The sequence below is a fragment of the Gorilla gorilla genome, chromosome 9 (assembly GCF_029281585.2).
Source record: "Gorilla gorilla gorilla isolate KB3781 chromosome 9, NHGRI_mGorGor1-v2.1_pri, whole genome shotgun sequence".
In the NCBI taxonomy this organism is placed as follows: domain Eukaryota; kingdom Metazoa; phylum Chordata; class Mammalia; order Primates; family Hominidae; genus Gorilla; species Gorilla gorilla.
This window is the reverse complement of record NC_073233.2, coordinates 70064230-70087137: the sequence shown is the minus strand read 5'-3', so window position 1 is coordinate 70087137 and position 22908 is coordinate 70064230. Positions and strand designations below refer to the sequence as shown.

At 44.6% G+C, this 22908-nt stretch overlaps 1 protein-coding gene across 1 annotated transcript; it reads right to left on the bottom strand.

The window, feature by feature from the left end:
* Positions 1-15886: 15886 nt before the first annotated feature.
* On the bottom strand, positions 15887-21112 carry SCGB2A1 (secretoglobin family 2A member 1). Its single transcript, XM_004051336.4, has 3 exons — positions 21000-21112; positions 19199-19386; positions 15887-16104 (listed from the first exon to the last, which is right to left on the bottom strand). Exons 1-3 carry the CDS (start codon positions 21052-21054, stop codon positions 16060-16062), a joined length of 288 nt encoding a protein of 95 aa, XP_004051384.3. The 5' UTR covers positions 21055-21112; the 3' UTR covers positions 15887-16059.
* Positions 21113-22908: the final 1796 nt, after the last annotated feature.

Genomic DNA, 22908 nt, shown 5'->3' with positions numbered 1-22908 from the left:
TGAACTGCCCCGGTTAGGCGGGCAGCAGCTGCCTCTGACCTGGGCTGCCTCAGCGCGACCGGGACCCAGGCAGCTAACTCTGACCCGGGCTTCCGGTGCACGCTTGCGATCTGAACTGCCCCGGTTAGGCGGGCAGCAGCTGCCTCTAATCTGGGCTGCCTCAGTGCGACTGCGACCCAGGCAGCTAACTCTGACCCGGGCTTCCGGTGCGCGCTTGCGATAAGAAGTCAAATCAGATTTCCTTTACAGGGATTCAAACCCACATTCCTTTATAGGAAGAGACTACAAATTATTACAGGATGGGTAATACCCAGAGCACTCCCCTATCTCTCCTTACGAGTAATTTCAAAGAAGTTAGAGCAAGGGGCCATGATCTTGGTATAGAAATCAGGAAAGGAAAGCTAATTACTCTGTGTCGCTCCGAATGGCCTGCCTTTGATGTGGGGTGGCCACCTGAAGGGACCTTCCGACTTGCTGTCATCACTAGAGTAAAGTCCAAGATTTTCCTACCTGGGCGTGCGGGCCACTTAGATCAAATCCCATATATCCTCATATGGCAGGACCTTGTTGAGAACCCGCCTCCTTGGCTGTCCCCTTTCCAATTAGCCTCTGAACCCTGTAAGGCACTGGTTGCTCGACCACTAAAATCCAAGCAGCCAACTGCCCCCCCATCCTGTTCTACCTGACAGTGGGGACCCACTGTTCACAGAACCCCCTCCATACCCCTCCGGGCCCCAGGCCCCAGCCCCCCTGGCTGAGCTGCGGGAGGGAGCAGGCGGACGGGAGGCGGACGGCACACACGGGCCCGCTGAAAGGGAAAGTAACTTTGAAGGGCCGGCGGGGCGGACGCGAGGGCGCGCTTCGCGGACTAGCCCCCCTCAGCCGCCTGACTCCACGGTGGCTTTACCCCTTCGGGAAATAGGACCCCCAGATGACACAGGAATCCCCAGGCTCCAGTACTGGCCATTCTCCACCAGTGATCTGTATAACTGGAAGACTCAGAGTGCTCGGTTTTCAGACAACCCCAAAGATTTACTGGCTTTACTGGATAGTGTCATTTTCACCCACCAGCCCACTTGGGATGATTGTCAGCAGCTCCTCCGAATCTTGTTCACCACGGAGGAGCGAGAGAGAATACAGATAGAAGCTAGAAAGCTGGTCCCGGGGGACGACGGTCAACCGACTGCCAACCCCGACCTCATAAACGCAACCTTTCCTCTGACCAGGCCGGCGTGGGACTACAATACGGCAGAAGGTAGGGGACGGCTACACCTTTATCGCCAGACTCTAATGGCAGGTCTCCGGGCAGCTGCTCGCAAGCCCACTAATTTGGCTAAAGTATATTCTATTCTGCAGGGGAAGACAGAGAGCCCAGCTACCTACTTAGAAAGATTAATGGAAGCTTTTAGACAGTACACCCCCATAGATCCAGAGGCTCCAGGAAGTCAGGCAGCTGTTGTAATGTCTTTCGTAAATCAGGCAGCCCCAGATATTAAGAGAAAACTCCAGAAATTAGAAGACTTGGAGGGGAAGCGGATTCAGGACCTCCTTCAGATAGCCCAGCGGGTTTACAATAACAGAGATACTCCAGAGGAAAAGCAATTCAAGGCCACTGAAAAAATGACCAAGGTCCTGGCAGCAGTGGTACAGAAAGAGCATCTACAGCCAGAGTACACCCAACCTAGGCGGCCCCCCCCGGCATGATAGTCTAAGCAAAGACCAATGTGCCTATTGTAAGGAGGCTGGCCACTGGGTAAGAGACTGCCCCAAAAAGAAACCACGAGGACAGGGACCCGGACCCCCTAGGTCTACACCCGTACTAGTCACTCAAGATGAAGACTAGGGAAGACGGGGTTCGGACCCCCTCCCCGAACCTAGGGTAACTTTGCAAGTGGAGGGGTCCCCAGTCCAGTTCTTGGTCGATACGGGAGCACAGCACTCTGTCCTAGTTAAAACTAATGGGAAATTATCCTCCAAATCCTCGTGGGTACAAGGGGCCACAGGAGTTAAGACCTGGGTTCGCAGAACTGGCTAAACCCTTGTATCAGGCAACACGGGGGCAACAGCCATTTAATTGGACAGACGAAGCCGAGTTGGCCTTCCAACAGATTAAAACCGCCCTACTCTCCACACCTGCACTAAGACTACCTGATGTTACCAAGCCCTTCCACTTATACGTGGATGAGAATAAGGGTGTTGCCAAGGCGGTAATAACTCAGAACTTAGGCCCCTGGCAGAGGCCAGTTGCCTACCTGTCAAAGAAGTTAGACCCAGTAGCTGCCGGGTGGCCCCCTTGTCTCCGAATGATTGTGGCCGTGGCTCTGATGGTGCAAGATGCTGATAAACTTGTCATGGGGCAAGAATTGCGGGTCGTTACTCCACATGCCATCGAAGGTGTACTCAAACAGCCACCTAATCGATGGATGAGTAACACCCGGCTCACCCACTACCAAAGACTACTACTAAATCCTCTCAGGATAATTTTCCTGCACCCAACGACCTTAAACCCTACCTCGCTGCTGCCCAACCCGGACCTGGATGCCCCACTCCATGACTGCACCAAGATACTAGCTCAGGTGCACGGAGTTCGAGAAGACCTGCAGGACCGCCCACTTCCTGACGCCGACCTCGTCTGGTTCACTGATGGGAGCAGCTTCATGCATCAAGGCCAGAGGTATGCTGGAGCGGCAATAACTTCAGAGACTGAGGTAATCTGGGTGGAACCCCTGCCCCCGGGGACATCGGCCCAGAAGGCCTAACTAATAGCGCTCACCCAAGCTCTTACCTTAGGGGCGGGGAAAAAGCTGACAGTATATACAGACAGCCGATATGCTTTTGCAACGGCGCATATACATGGGGCCATTTACAGGGAGCAAGGGTTACTGACGGCTAAAGGAAAAGAGATAAAAAACAAGCAAGAGATCCTAGCCCTGCTAGCAGCCCTATGGAGGCCAGAAAAGTTAGCCATTGTACATTGCCCAGGGCATCAGAAACTAACTACTCCAACTGCTCAAGGCAACTTTCTGGCAGACCAAACTGCAAGGAATGTGGCGAAGGCTCCCAGCCAACTCCTTGCACTCCAGCTCCCTGACCCGGGCCCCTGGGACTTGCCATATTTCCCTGAATATTCAGAACAAGATCTCCAGTGGATTGACAAACTTCCCCTGAAACAAATCCAGAATAGGTGGTGGACTGATACTAATGACCAAACCATCCTACCAGAAAAACTAGGACAACAGGTGTTAGAACACATCCACCGAACCACCCACCTGGGGGCCCAGCGGATGATAGACCTGATCAGACGCTCCAAGCTCAAAATCAGACATATAGCTGAGACGGCCAGCAGTATCGTGACAAGTTGCAAAGTCTGCCAGCTTAACAACGCATACCCCCAATCTCAAGCTGCAGCAGGAACAAGGCTCAAGGGAACCAGGCCCGGTATCTACTGGGAAGTAGATTTTACCGAAATAAAGCCAGGAAAGTACGGGTACCGGTACTTACTTGTCTTTGTAGATACTTTTTCAGGGTGGACTGAAGCATTCCCAACCAAAAGAGAAACTGCTCAGGTCATAGCAAAGAAAATTCTGGAAGATATCCTTCCCAGGTATGGCTTCCCCATCCAGATAGGGTCAGATAATGGGCCCGCTTTCGTCGCTAAGGTAAGTCAGGACTTGGCTTCCATCCTTGGGGCAAATTGGAAACTACATTGCACTTACAGGCCCCAGAGTTCAGGACAGGTAGAAAGGATGAATCGGACCTTAAAAGAGACCTTAACTAAATTGACTATAGAGACTGGCGCTAATTGGGTAGTCCTTCTCCCCTATGCTCTGTTCCGGGCCCGTAATACCCCTTACAAACTGGGCCTTACCCCTTACGAAATCATGTATGGCAGACCTCCACCCCTGGTTCCTAGCTTAAAAGATGACCTGCTTAAGTCTGAAACAGAAAATGTCTCTGAATTCTTATTTTCCTTACAAGCCTTACAGAAAATTCACCAAGAAATCTGGCCCAAGCTGAAAGAGCTATATGAGACCAGTGCCCCACCGACACCCCATCCATACCAGCCGGGAGACTGGGTCCTGGTTAAGCGACACCGACAAGAGACCCTAGAGCCCAGGTGGAAAGGACCACTCCAAGTACTCCTGACCACACCCACCACCCTGAAGGTAGAAGGCATTGCGTCGTGGATCCACTACACCCACGTCAAGCCAGTGGACCCAACCTCCGACCTTCTGGGGCCAATCACGGCGGCGGCTGAAGCACCGGACACGTGGACTGTGAACAGAGCTAAGAACAACCCCTTAAAACTCACCCTGCGCCGGCAGCATAGCTCACAGCAAACATGCAGTTAGGTAGTCTAACTCTAACATTAGTCGCCCTAGTGGCCGCTGGGAAAAACATAAAGCCAGCTCCTAATCCCTTTGTCTGGAGATTCCGGCTTTATGAAAACCAAACCCACCCTGGGCAACCTCATAAGCCCGGGAAATTAGTGGCCAGTGCAGATTGCCCCTCCTCAGGGTGCAATAGCCCAATTTTACTAAATTTTACTGATTTCCCAGTAGCCAAACCAGTGACACCAATAATATGCTTCGAGTATGATCAGACTAAATACAATTGTAAACACTATTGGTGGCACCAAAGTGCCGGCTGCCCTTATAACTATTGTAACATCCATAAATACCAATGGTGGGGTGGAAAAGAACAGATAGATCCCAGATGGCCCTTCCATTGCAGACGAGATAGAGACCTTTCATATACATGGATAGTTAGAGACCCCTGGAACTCCCGCTGGACCACGCCTCAGCATGGGGCTGTATACTACTCCTCCGCCTCCACATGGCCTAGCAGTCACCTCTATCTGTGGCGGGGTCTAGTGCAGGTACGGCCCCTGGTCCATGGAAATATCCAGCGACCAGAAAACCGCCTGACACAAGACTTACGTCCTTTTTCCTGGTTAAAATTATTGCAAGAAGGATTAGAACTTGCCAACCTTACAGGACTTCACAGCCTGTCTGGTTGCTTTCTGTGTGCCACTCTAGGGCATCCACCGCTAACCGCTGTCCCCCTACCATGGGGATCCTCCACCTCAACCCAAGCTAACAACCACCGAAACCTCTCATATGCCCCTATCCCTAACGTGCCACTATACCTAAACCCCAGTCAAGAAAAGTTTCCCTACTGTTTCTCAGGAACTAATTCCAGCCTCTGCAACATCACTGCAACGCCCCCTAACATCACCTTAAGGGCTCCGTCAGGCATATTCTTCTGGTGTAATGGAACATTATCTAAAAACCTATCAAGCCCCTCTGTTACCAACCTACTGTGTCTTCCTGTCACATTAGTTCCCCGGTTAACTCTGCTTACTGCCGGCGAGTTCCTAGGGTATACCGGTAACTGGACTAGTGCTGTTATTCACCCAGACCCTAGACTGAGACCTGCATGAGCCATATTTCTCCCCCTCATTGCAGGAATCTCTCTCACCGCATCCTTCATGGCGGCCAGACTGGCTGGGGGAGCCCTAGGTCACACCCTTATAGAAAGTAACAAGCTGTACCAACAATTTGCCGTTGCTATGGAGGAGTCAGCTGAGTCCCTTGCCTCCCTCCAGCGGCAGCTCACGTCCCTAGCACAGGTAACCTTGCAGAACCGGAGGGCCTTAGACCTACTCACTGCTGAAAAAGGGGGAACGTGTATGTTTCTAAAGGAAGACTGTTGTTTCTACATAAATGAATCAGGGCTCGTAGGAGACCGGGTCCAACAGTTACGCAAGTTAAGCACAGAAGTAAGAACACGGCAGTTTGCTTCAGCTGCAGACCAATGGTGGAACTCATCTATGTTTTCTCTGTTAGCCCCCTTCCTTGGACCCCTACTGAGTCTACTATTTCTGCTTACTGTAGGACCTTGTGTTGTTAACAGAATTTTGCGGTTCGTTAGAGAAAGGTTTGACACTGTACAACTCATGGTCCTCAGAGCCCAATACCAACCTGTAAACGCTGAAGCAGAATCAGACTTACAAGACCCAAGATTGGCTCTAAAAATACCTGAAAAGAAAAGGGGGGAATGAAAGGAGCCGGGCACATTCCTCAGCCCTGGGCTCAAAACAAACAAGCCCAGTACAAACACATCCCATCTTCCCATCTCACCACATATCGCCATATATCTCTCAAACTTCCTGAGCCCAGTACAAACACATCCCATCTTCCCATCTCACCACATATCACCATATATCTCTCAAACTTCCTGAGCCCAGTACAAACACCACCAGGAAAGTCTCCGATAAGGGGACAGCCGTTCAAAGTTTTACTGAAAAAGCGGGAACCAAAAGAATTCCTTTGTTCCCCTGTAACTCTCAGGCTATAAAAAGCAAACACTCGCATTGTTCAGGGCCCTCTTGTATGCTGTGGAATGGAGGGACCAGGTTCGAACTTGTAGTAAAGATCCTTGCCGCTTGGCTTTGACTCTGGACTCTGGTGGTCTTCTTTGGGGAACTAATGGTCTGGGCATAACAAGAGCACCCTGAACAAAGAAAAGCAGAGGTTTTTATCCCTGACACATTGGTTCCTTACTGCTGAGTCCTATCTCCATTGGCTGGAGCTAGACTGCACAATGTAGACTCATCCTGATTGGCTAAAAACTTACAACTTTCCTAAATAGGTAAATGTGAGATGGAGAACAAAGAAAGGAAGGAGGTTGTTTATGGGAAACTAGGAGAATAATAACATTTCCAAATAAGGAAGGGATGTAGGCTGTAAGCCAGGAAATGCCTGAGCATGTTGGGACGTCTAAGCAGGATACACGCCAGAAAAAATAACTTGGTTAAAGTACAAGGACATAAAGTGTACTTATTCCCTTACTATATTTAACAGCTACATAGGGCTTAACAAAGAGTTATTAGCAAAAGGCAAGGAAGCTTGAAGAAAGTTAGCTTTTAAAAGAAACTGTTATTTCTAACACTTATTATTTATTATTAACAAAAAGGGAAACTTCGAAGAGGAACTTTTTACTTTTCACATTCTGAGAAAGGGTTACTGACTCTAGAATTTTTAGCTAGTTTATTGGATAAAGTGGTAAGTCCTTGTAAGGCCTTTGTTATGTTTTCATCAGGGCCAGTATTGTTTGGGATGAAGATATAACATTGAGTTTTAATCATAACACAAACTCCACCTTTTTCAGCTAACATCATGTCTAGGGCCATTTTGTTTTCTCAAGTCATTTTGCTAGTAGGCCCTAATCGTTTGGCTATTTTTTTGACAGTATCTCTAATGTAATTAATAAATTGCTGTTGGTTATAATAGATGTAACTTATCTAATCTACATTTTTGTTAATAGTTACCTGTGGAAATAATGATTTAAATCCTGTAGTTATTTGGTCTCGGGATTTGAATTTATCAGGTACTCCCTGTGGGACTCCAGTTGCATCTAAATAAACTTCAGAGTCAAAAGATCCATAAGATGCTTCTCTTATTTTATGGTGTTGTGATTTTTCTTTCTCTGGTTGATGAAATGTTAGGGTGAAAAAGGGATAGCTAATTGGACTAGAGCGCAAGAGTCGCTCTAGTTACTTGGCAGAGTGTCTAGTAAGGGTCCGTCAGAATACCACCATACATCCACTCGAGGATGGCTGAGGGCAGACTGATGGGGAAGCTCCTGGAAGGGCTTAAGCTCACTGTATCCCATTAAGCTTTTAAGGAACGCCAAGTTTTCCCTTTGTCATGAGAGACATGAGGTGAAATTGACATTGGGAGATGGAAGTTGGATGGCCCTTGAGGGCTGACCCACAGGGTGTTGGACTTTGGGATATCACAGAGAGCTTGGCATGATTTATTGTCTCAAGTCATAGAATTCTAGAAGAGACCTACCATGTAACCCATGTCTGGTTGACTGGGAGACCATCTGAGTGGAAAGGGGACAATCTGGGCCTCTGGCCGGCCGTGTGCACAAGCATAACAATTGTTTTTGTTTAACGTGTGGACAGAATATTTGATCCATTTCAACCAGGCATTTATAGCTTGATATTTTATTTTAATTGTTAAAGTTCATCTTAGATCATTTACTTTTACAATATTTTATATTGTAATATAATATAATATAATATAATATAATATATAATACTTTAGAATTATCATTGTTTATTATATACTATTTATAATTGTTTATTATTATATATTACATATATAGTAATATAATGTATAATAGTTTAGTATTATTGGGTATAGAAGAGATGGCAGTCTGATTAGAAGAAGCCTTAGAAGGAGAAAAGAGGGAATGGGGTGAAGAAGATGAGGGATTAATAAAATGCGTTTTCAAAAACCCTATGAAGTCTGTGCCAGCTAAGTTGGCTTTTGTGTCATAGAAGTGACTCAAAGTAGATCTAGGGTTGGTAGAGGTGGTGTCAATGAGACCTATTCTTGATATTTGGTTGTCCACAGGGCATCATTTTAGCTATGGCAGACCTGTTTTTCTATATTTGTTAAGGGGCAAGAGTCTTGGTAGGGGCATCCTCTTATTTTAAATGGGCAGAGATACTTTTCTGAGGCTGAGAGTCATCTTTGACTTTGGAGATCTCTACAGGGTATGACTAAACAAGTATCAAAAGTAATAACTTGGGGTGAGTTTGATTTAGTTACATTGGTAACAAGGTGGTCAGTAACAGAATGGGAAAAGAAGAAGGATTAATAGAATAAATGGAAGAGAGTTAAACTTAACTTTGCTTTAGTTTGAGGGAGTTTTCTCCTGGGATAATGGCCCATGACTCTGGAGGTGGTGGTGTTTTCTTGACTTGGGTGAGATGGGTCTTTTTTCTGTTGTCAGGACTGTGGTTTCAGTGATCAGAAGCACCAGGTAAGGTCCTTCCCAGGCCAGCTGAAGTTTTTCTTTTTTTAAGTTTCTGACGAGGACATGATCTCCTACCTGATGTTGATGTACTGGGAACTCCAGGGGTGGTGTCTGTGTTAGGAGACTTTTGGTTTTAAGAAAAGACAAAGTTGAGAAGAGACCAAGTATATAATTCTTGAAGAATTGGTCTTTTGTTTTAAATGTAGGAATGTCAGTAGTGCAGTTTAAATAAGGCAATCCGTAAAGCATTTCATAAGGATGAAGGCCTATATCTTTTCGAGGAGCAGTTCAGATTTTTTAACAAGGCAATAGGAAGATATTTTGTCCATGGCCACCGAGTCTCTAGAACCAATTTGGTTAAGTGGTTTTTTAAGGTCTGATTTATCCTTTTTACTCTCTCTGATGAAGGTGGGTGTCAAGGAGTATGATATTTTCATTTAATGTCTAGGGCTTGGGATAGCTTTTTAATGATATGTGCTGTGAAATCGGTTTTATTGTCTGTCAATGTTTTTTGTTAGTCTGAACCTGGGCACTATATTTTTAAATAATGTTTTAACTACATTATTGGCCATTGCATTTGAAAAGGAAATAGCTTTGACCCAGTGAATGAGATGATCTACTATTACTAATAAGTACTTTAGGCGACCAACTGGGGGCATTCCAGTGTAGTCAATTTCAGCACCTTGGAATGGTCTTAGTCCTGGATCTCTCCCCACCAGGGGTGATTTTTTTAATATAACTTTTTTGTTGAGGTTTTTTTACATATTGAGCAACTGTCCGCAACCTGTTTGGCTAGGGTATAAATTCTCATACATTTATGAAACCTGAGAACTGTATTACACATGGCTTGGGGTCTCCAAGGAGTCTCTTGTTGTAGATGAGACAAGACATTTTTCATGAGGGGTTTGGATAGTATTTCTCTTTGATGTGGTAACACCCATTTTCTTTTTGAATTTTCTTTGGCTCCTATTTTTATTAATTTTTTCTCTCCTGCAGCAGAGAAGATAGGGGTTGTAACAGGTGGAGAAAGACAAGGAGTTAAGTGAAAGATAGGTGTTTTAGGTGAAACAGCAGTCTGTTTGGCTACTTTGTCTGTAAGGTTATTTTCCTGACTTGTAAAGGAAAAGTCTTTCTGGTGTCCAGGGACATGTACAATGACTATTTCTTTTGGCAACTGGAGATTGTTTAAAACGTGGATGATTAGCACTTTGTGGGCAAGATTTTGGCCTTTACTATTAATAGGAACTTGCTCAGCTCAAATTTTTGTAAATGTATGTGCTACTCCAGGTGTACTTACAATCAGTATAAATAGTCCCTTCCTTGTTTCATAAGCATTTTAAAGTCTGGCTGAGTGTAAATAATTCACAAGCTTGAGTAGACCAACTGCTGGGCAACTTCTCTGACTCTAGTTCTTCAAGAGATTTTCCATCAATTACTGAATATCTATTATGTCTTTCTCCTTTAATTACTTGGGAGGAACCATTTATAAATAAGTGTTGTCCTGTTGTGAAGGGAGTTTTTTCTAGATCTGGCCTGACCTTTCTTTGGTAGTCAATTAAATCTAGACGTAAGTGATCTCTTTTTAGATTTGGGTATTTTGTCAAGAAACCTGCCGGATTGAGTGACTTATCAGTAGTCAAGGTTAAATCATCTTTTTTTAGTAAAATGGCTTCATATTTTAAGATTCTGGAGTCAGCGAGTCACCTTCCTGCTTTTTGATTTAAAATTGTTTTAACTTGGTGGGGTGTGTTTACAGTCAATTTTTTTCTAAAAGTTAATTTTCTACTTTCTTTAACTAATATTGTTGTAGTTGTAACAGATTGAATGTATTGAGGCCATCTACAGGTAACTGGGTCTAAAACTTTTGATATGAAGGCTACAGGCTGCTGTCAGCCACCGTGTTTTTAGGTAAGCACCCCCAAAGTTACTTCATTATTTACATTAACAAAAAGGTGGAATGGTTTTTCTAGGGAAGGTAAGGCTAGAGCAGGGGTGGTTATGAGCCTTTCTTTTAGCTCTTTAACCTGATCGACTTTCTCAGACGTCCACAGGAGATGATCAGGTTTTTTTCTGGACAATTTTTTGTTATAGAAGTTTACTGTTTAGTGAGTCAATCCATAAGCCCGCAATATCCAACTAACCCTAAAAAATTGCTGAGTTCCTGTTTAGTTTGAGGTGAGGATAAGGACATGATGCCTTTAACTCGTTCAGGCCCTATCCGTTGTTTACCTGTACTTATTAAGTGGACTCAATATTTAACTTTGGCCTCTACATACTGAAGCTTTCCCTTTGAAACCCATAACCCCTTGAACTCCAGATGGTCAAGAATATGTGTAGAGAAGCCAGCGATTTTCTCTATATTCTCACTAGATATGAAGAATATTATCCACATACTGGAGTAGGCATATTTGCTTTGGGACAACCACTTTTTTCAACACTTATTCTAAAATTTGACTGAAAATGTTTGGGGAATCTGTAAACCCTTGAGACAAAACTGCCCACTGATACTGTTGTTTTTGTTCTGAATGGGGATCCTCTCACTCGAAAGTAAATATGTCTTGACTGTCTTCAGCCAAGGGGCATGTCCAGAAGGCATCTTTTAAATCTATTATTGTAAACCTCTGATGATTATATGGAATTTTGTTGAGAATGGTCTATGGGTTGGGGACAACAGGATGGGTAGTCTGGAATATTTGACTGATGGCCCTAAGATCTTGTACCAGTCGGTATGACCCGTCTGACTTCTTGGCAATATTGGAGTGTTATAAGGGGACATATAGGGTTCAAGAAGCCCAACCTTGATAAGACTTTCAATTATGGGCTTTAACCCTATTCTATCCTCTAGGGTAATGGGGTATTTTTTTTTTTTACTACTTTCCTGGGGGTCTTTAGTTTGATGTGGATTGGAGGGATTTTGAGTTTCTCTCAGTTTTCTTTCCTTGACCAGACATAGGGGTTAATATATTTTTTATCTGCAGTGGTGAGTAGGTTTAATGAAGTAAGGACTCTTTTAAGGCTAACTTGTAGACCTATACCTAATTTTTGCATTAAGTCTCTTTTTAGTAGATTAGTTTCTGTTTCAGGGATTAAAAAATATTGGATGTTAGTCAATGAATCTTGGTATTTAACTTTTGTACTTTCTAAGATTTTTGTTTTAAATCCTTTTCTTTTTACCCCAGAGACTAAAAGTTCTTCTGAAGAGCAGGCAATGTTGGATGGAGGGAAACAAACAGAGGAGCGAGTCGCCCCTGAATTGACTAAAAAGGTGGTAAGCTCATGTTTGGGTCTCACCTCTAAATTTATCAAGGGCTCTTGGTGGGACTTGAGGTAAAAGAAACAGAGTCCCTGACCCCCCTTATTCTTCCTCAAAAGTCATGAGTGGAAGGGTTTTTTTCTCTTTTTTTAGTTTGGGACATTCTCTCTTGAAGTGGCCTGTCCTTTCACATTTGTAGCACCTATCCTGTCTTTTTTTTCTCTCAGTTTTGGGATTTTGTCACTTTGCCCCCCCATATTTTTTGAGGTTCTGGTAGAAGAGGGCCTGAGTCCTCTAGGTGGAGGCTTGGGTCCTTTAATTGGGGATCTGCACCTTTTATAGTTTTTGGCCCCGTGGAAGCTTTCTTTAGAAGCATGTGGGTTTGGAGCCACCTGTTGGAAAGTGGATGCCATAAGTTTTGTCTTTTGTTTTTGTTTTTCTTTGTCTCTTCTCACATACACTTTTTGAGCTTTTCTGAGAAGTTCATTTAGAGGTCGGTTCTCCCAATTTTCTAATTTTTGTAACTTTCTGAAATATCTGGCCAACTTTTAGTGACAAAGTGGAGTTTTAACATTCCCTCTCCGAGGGGATCTTTTAAGTTTAGGCCTGTATATTGTCTCATTTGATCCTTTAGTCTGTCTAGAAATTTCATAGGCCCTTCATCTTTTTCTTGTTGTATATCAAGTGTTTTAGAGAGGTTTTGGGTTTGGGGTACAGATTCTCTAATTTTTTTTACTTTCATTTTTCTTAGGTCTTGTATATTTTTCCTGTGAGCTGTGCTATTACTGTCTTACCGGGCTGAAGGGGGCCAAACCCTCCACACCTGTGGGTATTTCTCGTAGGTGGGATGAGAGACTGAGAAAAGAAATAAGACACGGAGACTAAGTATAGAGAAAGAACAGTGGGCCCAGGGGACCGGCACTCAGCATACGGAGGACCTGCACCAGCACCGTTCTCTGAGTTCCCTCATTATTTATTGATTACCATTTTCACTATCTCAGCAAGAGGAATGTGGTAGGAGAGCAGGGTGATAGTGGGGAGAAGGTCAGCAAGAAAACATATGAGCAAAGGAATCTGTGTTACAAATAAGTTCAAGGGAAGGTACTATGCCTGGGTGTGCACGTAGGCCAGATTTATGTTTCTCTCCACTCGAACATCTCAGTGGAGTAAGGAATAATAAAGCAGCATTGCTGCCAACATGTCTCACCTCCCGCCACAGGGCAGTTTTTCCCTTTTTCTCCTATCTCAGAATTGAACAAATGTACAATCGGGTTTATACTGAGACATTCAGTTCCGGGGCAGGCAGGAGACAGTGGCCTTTCTCTATCTCAACTGCAAAGGCTTTCCTCTTTTACTAATCCTCCTCAGAACAGACCCTTCCCGGGTGTCGGGCTGGGGGACAGTCAGGTCTTTGCCATCCCACGAGGCCATATTTCAGACTATCACATGGGGAGAAACCTTGGATATACCCGGCTTTCCAGGACAGAGGTCCCTGTGGCTTTCCACAGTGCATTGTGCCCCTGGTTTATCAAGACTGGAGAATGGTGATGACTTCTACCAAGCATACTGCCTGTAAACATTTTGTTAACAAGGCACATCCTGCACAGCCCTAGATCCCTTAAACCTTGATTCCATACAACACATGTTTTTGTGAGCTCAAGGTTGGGGAAAATTACAGATTAACAGCATCTCAGGGCAAAGCAATTGTTCAGGGTACAGGTCAAAATGGAGTTTCTTATGTCTTCCTTTCTACATAGACACAGTAACAGTCTGATCTCTTTCTTTTCCCTACCCCGGGGGTCTTGGGTGGAAAACTTTCGATCTGCATTAGGAATGTTTGACCGGGAGGATATTTACATTTTTAAATTGCCATAGCAGCCCTAGGGATCATGTTTTTTTCCTTCCCTGAAAAGAGGATGTCTAGGATGGACATTAACTCGACCCAAGTGTGTAGCTGAGGTCTCAAAAACTGATCAACCTGATCTGTCACTCCGTAAGTGTCATATAACAATGGCTTAAGTTTCTTCTTCAAACTTTAGACCACCGAACTGGTTAAGGGAGTATTTACAAAGTCAGTAGTTCCATCTCCTTGTGGCACCTCTTTTAAGGGGAAGAGAGTTGGGGCTGACTCCTTAGGTGCGGAGGGAAATGGGAAATTTTGAATATCCTTTTTATATTGTTTTATCTAATGCTGGAGTCTTTTTAGGGAAGGATACATGGGCTGAGAAGAAATAGGCTACATGGGCTGAGAAGAAATAGGCTCATGGGATGATGATTCCCAGGAATCTGGATTGTAAAGAGGAGGAATAATGTGAGCAAGGGAGGGATCTGGGGCAGGATCTGGGACAGAAGGGCTGTCTGAGGGGAAGGGTTAAGAGCATTCAGCAGGGGAAGATGGTCTAGGGGATCCCATGTGCTGGAGTCTTTAGGCATGAGAACTGGCTTTTCTGACTCTTTATTTTGGGGTTTTTGATTGAGTTTTTTCCTAATTGTCTTTCAGGGAAAAAGGAGAATAGGTCTCTGTCTCTAAAAAAGAATATAGTCCAGCTCTTCTTGAGAAACTAGATTTTTGTCATTTACATATTGAATTACAAGTTGACACATCACATCCTTATTTGACCTAAACTTTGGCCAGAAGATTGAGGGTTTGAGGATAGGTCTCTGAGTCCAAATAAAACAGCAATATTTTATCATCTGTTGCATGGCTTTTGTAGGTCACAGGTATTACATTGCCTTCATAGGCCACTTCTTCATAAGAACATTTTAAACATACTTTACAACTGTATTGGTAAGATGAAGTATAGAATCCAGGCTAGATTCATTGGTATATGTTCATTAATATTACAATCACTTCAGGAAATTATTCTTTAAATTATAACATTTTCATACACCCCTATGTATATTGTGGGCCTGGATACCTGCCCCTGCCTTGCCTGATGGAAGAGTTGGCCCTGGTGAAGCTGAGTTGTCCAGACACATAGACAGGGCCTTCCTGGGTGAGGGGATAGCCCCAGAAGGAAAAGGGACAGGCAATAACCTACCCCTGGTGACAGGACTGCTGGGGACAGGACACGATGGAGACCCCGGTTCCATTTAAACATCCCCTTCTGTGCTGGGTCCCTGCATAGCACACTCACTCCCCTCAACCCTCATTGCCTTTGCAGCTCACTGTGGGGCAGGGGAGGATGAACCCACTGGCAGAGACTGGACTGAGGAAAGTTGTACAATTTAAGATGTTGCTATGCTAGCAAACTCAGTCATCAGGGTAAGTAATATTTTCATGCAATATTTTAAAAGTTCAAAATTAATGCCAACATCCATGAATGACAAATAAAACTCAAAATTTAAAATCCAGACAGGATCCACCTTGCTTTGCAGGCCTCCCCTCCCTGGCTGACTCTGGTCTGGGCCCTGCACATGTGGGGGAGGCCCAAAGACAACCCAGAGGAGTCTGGCATAACCAGCAGGGCTCAGCATGGATGGGACTGAGGTAAAATCAGGGCTTCTGAGCATGACTCCAAGAGCGTGAGGTCCCCAGAGAAAGTGGCTTAGGGAGGTAGTGGGATGTGGAGAGTGAAACACTCTTCAGAGAAAAATTAGCTAAGCAACAAGAGCTAATACTTTGTTCTGCAGAGAGAGAGAAGTCCAACTCTTGGGCTCGAGATGATGAGAAATAAAGTGTTTCCCAGAAACCTCGAACCCTCACTCAACTCCTTTGAGGCTTGTCTCTGTCTGCAACCTACAGCCTGACTGTGCAGCCTGGAAAACCTCTTTTTTTTATAGAAGAACAAGAAAGAATTTTAGTGATTTGCAGTTAGTTTATTGAAATGGAAATGAATTTGAAGTTTCAACAGTTGTCTAGCAGTTTCCACATAAAAAGACAACACAAGAAAGAAAAGTGGTTTCTAGCAATCAACAGATGAGTTCCGGCCATAGTCTGTAGTCCTCTGGGCCAAACGCCTTGGGTAAAGTTAATTACTCTTCATATTACACCAAATGCTGTCGTACACCGTATGCTGGAAGACAAAAGCAGGTCACTTAGGTTTGCAAATTTCACTTACTAAATCAAATATTAAAACTTGTCTTCTTGTTTTCTTGCATTTGTCCACAAACAGCTAACTCTCAGGAGGATTTGCAGTGGAAGCAAAGCCAGCATCTCCTCTCCATTTATTCTGTTATCTAGGAGACACTTCATAATGCCAAACAGGGGCCAGGGTTGTAGGATCTCTTCCCTATCAGTGATCCATGTAATACTTTTTTTCTCCAAAAATTCTATTCCTTGAAATAACTTATCCAATAAATATGCTGCATATACTATTTGTTGAAGACCTGATCGTTTGGACTGTTTCTGATACCACTTTTACAACACAGAATCATTAAAAAATCTCAGCTCAGATACAAGAATGTGATGGTTTTGAGTTGCTGCACAGGCATAAAAGGTAGAAATGTTGTAACAGTCTGAGACTCTTCACCATTACCTTTGAGGCCTATGAAATATCGGAGCTGGGCTGGGTGGGATGGCTCATGCCTGTAATCCCAGTACTTTGGGAAGCCAAGGGGGGCAGATTGCTTGACCCCAGGAGTTTAAACCAGCCTGGACAATATGACAAAATGCCATCTCTACAAAAAAAAAAAAATATATATATATATATGTATATATGTATATATGTGTATATATGTGTATATATGTATATATGTGTATATATGTATATATGTGTATATATGTATATATATGTGTGTATATATGTGTACATATATGTATATATGTATGTATATATATGTGTGTATATATATATATGTGTATATATATGCCAGGTGTGTTAGTGTGCACCTGTAGTCGCAGCTACTCAGGAGGCTGAAGCGGGAGGATCACTTGAGCCCAGGAGATGGAGGCTGCAGTGAGCTGTGATTGTACCACTGCACTCCAGCCTGGACAAAAGAGCAAGACTCTGTCTCAAAAACAAAAACAAAACCAAAAAAACGGAAACAAGAAACATTGGAGTTTTACAATATAAATGATTAATCTGAGGGGTTTTTTTGGTTTGTTTAGGATTTTTGTTTGTTTGTTTGTTTGTTTTTGAGATGGAGTCTTACTCTGTTGCCCAGGCTGGAGTGCAGTGGCTCTATCTTGGCTCACTGCGATCTCTGCCTCCTGGCTTCAAGTAATTCTTCTGCCTCAGCCACCCAAGCAGCTGGAATTACAGGTGTGCACCACCACGCCTAGCTAATTTTTGTATTTTTAGTAGAGATAGGGTTTCAGCATGTTGGCCAGGCTGGTCTTGAACTCCTGACCTCAAGTGATCTGCCCACCTTGGCCTCCTAAAGTGCTGGGATTACAGGTATGAGGGATGCACCTGGCTAATCTGAATTTTTAAAGAAAAAAATGATTCAACCATCCCAAATCACAGTTAATATTTACTTTTATCCTTGAGCATTTGATATATCTTTACATTTTTTATTATGGAATGCTTTAAATAAAATTTTGGGGTATTAAATAAATTCTTTAAAAAAAAAATGAAATCCCAGCAGTTTGGGAGGCTGAAGCGGGCAGATCACCTGAGGTCAGGAGTTTGAGACCAGCCTGGCCAACATGATGAAACCCCATCTCTACTTAAAATACAAAAATTAGCAGGCTGTGGTGGTGTGTGCCGGTAATTCCAGCTACTCCGAAGATTGAGGCAGGAGAATCACTTGAACTCAGGAGCCGGAGATTGTAGTGAGCCGAGATCGTGCCATTGCACTCCAGCCTGAGCAACAAGAGCTAAACTCCATCTCAAAAAAAACAAAAAACAAAAAACAAAACTCGTAACCAACACATCTTTATAAACAGACAGAAATACTCATTGTTATAACCATTGACTTTTGTTTTAAACAATTCTAGCACTCGTGCTGTTTCACACCCATAATCTGCACTTCCCACTTCATGAGGCACTTAATTAAGTGGTGCATGATTTCCAGTCATGTATGCTAACAAATCTTGGTTGCTTGGACTTGCATTTTAAATTCTTTATTTTAGGCCAGGAGCAGTGGCTCACACCTGTAATCCCAGCACTTTGGGAGGCCGAGGCGGGCAGATCACCTGAGGTCAGGAGTTCAAGACCAGCCTGGCCAACATGGTAAAATCTCATCTCTAGTAAAAATACAAAAATTAGCTGGGCATGGTGGTACACGCCTGTAGTCCCAGCTACCTGAGAGTCTGAGGCACAAGAATTGCTTGATCCCAGGAGGCAGAGGTTGCAGTGAACGAAGATCATGCCACTACACTCCAGCCTGGGCAACAGAGTGAAACTCCATCTCAAAAAAATTTTTTTCTTTATTTTAGAAAATGCAGAATTTGCACAAATTGTATTTTCTGAGCTAGATAAAAAAATAAGAATGTTTTGAATATTTGTTTTTGTGAAAGTAGGAAATTTCTTAGTAGATTGCTCCTACAAGTGTGTGATCTCTTGAGAACCAGATATTTTCTCTTGATAAAAATGTGCATGTTCTGGCTGGGTGCGGGGGCTCAGACCTGTAATCCCAGAACTTTGGGAGGCCAAGGGAGGCAGATCACTTGAGGTTAGGAGTTTGAGACCAGCCTGGCCAACATGGTGAAACTCCTTCTCTAGTTAAAATACAAAAATTAGCCCGGCCTGGTGGCGCACACCTGTAATCCCAACTACTCGGGAGGTGGAGGCAGGCAAATCACTTGAACCCAGGAGGTGGAGGTTGCAGTGAGCCGAGATTCACGCCACTACACTCCAGCCTGAGTGACAGAGCGAAACTCCGTCTCAAAAAAAAAAAAAAATGCAGATGCCTGTCCCCGTGTGTCTGTGTGTGTCTATACTTGTGTGCTTATGTGTGTCTGTGTCTGTATGAGAATGGACTGGTGAGGTCAGAGGTAGATGGGTGATCTCTAAGGCTTTCTTTTCTCCTTTTTGCTTTTTCCATTTATCACTCCCTAAAGATTCTCAATGTGAAGTGGCAAAGCAGCCTGGAGACAAAGTTTAATGAATTGATATATAAAGAAAGTTTGTTCACCAGTTGCTTGGCATTCTTGGTGCCAAATTTAGAGCCCGCTGGTTCTGATCAGTGATTTTCAAAGGGTACATAAGAAGAAACCCAAATTACCATCATCAGTCCAAAGTTTTTCAGAGTTCTATGTGACTGGCTGAGGAAACACTGCTTGAATTTCCCCATAGCCTCTGCAGCGGCATCACTGTCTGTGAACTCTTGAAGAAGCTCTTTGTATTCAGGTATAGATATGTCGGAATTGATGGTCTTTTCAACCACGTCCTCCAGGAGTTTGCAGCCAGAATCTGGAAAAAAAAAAAAAAAAAAAAAAAAAGAGACACAAGAACATGGGCCGTTACTAGAGGTGTGATTCATTCTACAGATGAATTGGGAAGCTGGCTATCTTCGTACCTCCAGGGACAGACCGAGGTTCAGAAAGATTTTGGTGCAGGATGCAGAGTTCTCAATTCTGGGAGTGTAAACTCAGGCTTTGCAAATTCTCTCTGACCTTCCAAACCCAGAGAAGCCCAACCCTGTGTATCCTTGGTGAAGAGGACCCTCGAGAAATGAGGTGCTCTGACTGGGGGGACATAGCAAACACTGCTTGGACTTTCTTGGTTCAAAGTCATGCAATGCTTCCCTGTTATCATGCCTAGCATCAGGTAGGGTTTCCAAGGATTTCAGATGAATGGGTCTAGGACATTGTCCATTAGTTCTGTTGACTCTACTGCAATAAAAGGGAATGTGTGGCCAGGTATAGTGGCTCTCGCCTGTAATCCCAGCACTTAGGGAGGCCAAGACAGGTGAATTGCTTGAGCTCAGGAGTTCAAGACCAGCCTGGACAACACAGGGAGACCTCATCTCTACAAAAAATGTAAAAATTAGCCAGGCATAGTGGTGTCCACCTGTAGTCCCAGCTACTCGGGAGGCTGAGGCAGGAGCATTACTTGAGCCTTCGAGGAAGAGGTTGCAGTGAGCTGAGACTGTGCCATTGCACACCAGTCCCAGTCCCAGCCTGGGTGACAGAGCAAGACCCTGTCTCAAACACACACACACACACACACACACACGAATGTGAAATAGAACTTGTTCATGAGGGGATCTGAGGTCACCCCCCACTGTAAGGGAGAGGAACGAGCTCAGGACGTGGCTTCATGTGAGCTGGTTGTGCTCTGGACTTTGTGATTTTCCAGTTAGTTGACTGTGAGCTTGTCACCCTTCTACACGTCTGCACCTACCTTGGACGCCAATACGGTAGGGTTTGGAATCCACCTTTGTGAATTGCACAAGGCAGGCTACCTATGGAAATATTAGCGCTGATTCCAGCAGCCAGGGCTTTTTCCTCCCACTGAATCTTTAGTGCTGGAAGGAGACTCCAGGGGTTGTGAGTTCTCACCGGTCTGCCTTGAGCCTGAAGCAACCGGGAGGGTAAGGGCATCCCAGAAGGACCCAGATCAACTCTGAGAACACAGAGTGAGCCACACAGGGTGAGAGACACTGGGTCACACTCTGCAGCCTGGGCCTTCTGTCCTGGGAGGTTTCCTATTTCATTCCACATTCAAGGAGACCCATGATTATTTCCTGATTTCTAGGTGTAGATGCCATCTCTCCCTTGCCCCACTGAAATAGTTCATTTCAATATTTAATCCTGAGACTCATCCTGGTTTCTATGGTCACCGTGACCATGGTGAGACGCTGAGTGCCATGATACACTGTGTGCAGCTCCAATGCAGGGGACAGCCCATGAGGACGCTGCATGCTTGATTGTCAGGAACTCATGGGGATCCTAAGGCCTATCGCACCCAGGCCCTTCACACTGGGGCTTGTCTGTGCTGGGGATTAGAGGTTGGGAGTTCTTCTACAGGGGCCCAGGTGACAATTCCTAGCCCAGAAGCAGCCCTCTCTGCCCAGAACTCACCTGCATAGCAGTGCAGGAGGAGGGCCGCCAGCATGAGGACCATCAGCAGCTTCATGGCGAGGCGGCTGCTGTCTGTGTCCAGTCGTGCATGCAGGGATCAAGGAAGCTGCTGTGGAGGTGAGTACCCAGCCCTGCTCTATTTATTCCCCAGGGAGGCACCTTAGTCCCTCCCAGGAATGAGGCAATATGTCAACCTGGCATGGGACCAGGACACAATAGTGTACACCAAGGGGAACACAGCCAGCCTGTGCTCTGTTTGTAGAAACCAAGAAGGCAGTAATATTTGGATCCCTGACAATCTGGGGACTACAATAATGATATATGGCTTTTAGTAAAATGGATGTGACAGTGTTTTCCAAAATATAAAGCAAAACCCAGTGGTGTGATCTTGCGGTCTCAACAATGTTGTTATTATTGTAGTTTTCTTCTAGTCCTCCTTCCCTTCTTCCTCCTCCTCCTTCTATTCTTTTTCTTCTACTCCTCTTGGTCTCCTCCTCTTCTCCTTATTCTTCAAGGTACAAACAGTTTCATAACTTGTGTATCTGCCGGTCCTGGAATCATCAAATATTTGCGCTACATGCAATACCTGCATCTTCCTCTGGGAGGCAGACCTTCCTAATCCATAGACATTCCTTTTTCAGAAAAGCAGGGTTTTTTTTGTTTTTGTTTTTTGGGGTTTTGTTGCTGTTGTTGTTTTGAGACAGAGTCTCACTCTGTTGCCCAGGCTGGAGTGCAGTGGTGCGATCTTGGCTCACTGCAGCCTCCGCCTCCTAGGTTCCAGAAATTCTCCTGCCTCAGCCTCCTGGGTAGCTGGGATTACAGGCATGCGACAGGACACCTGGCTAATTTTTGTATTTTTAGTAGAGACAGGGTTTCACCATTTTGGCCAGGCTGGTCTCGAACTTCTGACCTCAGGAGATCCACCTCACTCAGCCTCCCAAAGTGCTGGGATTACAGGCGTGAGCCACCATGCCCAGCCCAGAAAAGTGCTTTAAGTTTTGGGGAAAACATTAATATCTAACCTCTACTGAAAGCTTCTTGTTATTCTTGTTAAGAATTACAACACTAACTTAATTCAACTTTACAGATTTATTTTACAATATATTTATAATTTAATTTGTGCTTAGTTCTTTGTTAGCCTTTTACGGTTTTCTGCCCACTGACTGAGAGGATGCTGTGAATGAGTGGAGTAACTGACTGCTTGGGCAGTGGGTGGCAATGGGGTTAGGTGATGATGAGATTTAGGTGATGAGATTTGGGCAGGTGTGGGCAGGGCTTGGATCCTGGAGGCCACACGTACTCATGCTGCGTCTTTGGGCAAATTACAATGCTGGTCCCTCTGGGCTTCCTTTCTGTCTTTGTGAAATGGGTATAAGTGATGCTGAATTTTTTTTTTTTTCGAGACAGAGTCTTGCCCTGTTGCCCAGGCTGGAGTTCAGTGGCACGATCTTGGCTCACTGCAACCTCCGCCTCCCGAGTTCAAGCGATTCTCCTGCCTTAACCTTCTGAGTAGCTGGGATTACAGGCATGTGGCACGACGCCCGGCTAATTTTCGTATTTTTAGTAGAGACGGGGTTTCTCCATGTTGGCCAGGCTGGTCTCGAACTCCTGACCTCAGGTGATCCACCCACCTCGGCCTCCCAAAGTGCTGAGATTACAGGTGTGAGCCACCGTGCCCGCCTGGCTGTGATGCTGAATTTTTGTAAAGATGAGATACACTCTGTAAATTTTTTTTTTTCGAGATGGAGTCTCACTCTTATTGCCCAGGCTGGAGTGCAGTGGCATGATCTCAGCTCACTGCAACCTCAGCCTTCCCGGGTTCAAGCGATTCTCCTGCCTCAGTCTCCTGAGTAGCTGGGATTACAGGTGTGCACCACCACGCCCAGCTAATTTTTATTTATTTATTTAT

What these genes read in the sequence shown, in the direction of transcription:
- SCGB2A1 (XM_004051336.4), bottom strand. Translation starts at nt 21,054, where the DNA reads ATGAAGCTGCTGATGGTCCTCATGCTGGCGGCCCTCCTCCTGCACTGC. An exon ending in CCTCCTGCACTGCTATGCAG is followed by an intron (nt 19,387 to 20,999) that starts GTGAGTTCTGGG and finishes TTTTTTTTCCAG; the next exon opens with ATTCTGGCTGCAAACTCCTG. An exon ending in AAAACTTTGGACTGATGATG is followed by an intron (nt 16,105 to 19,198) that starts GTAATTTGGGTT and finishes TTTGTCTTCCAG; the next exon opens with CATACGGTGTACGACAGCAT.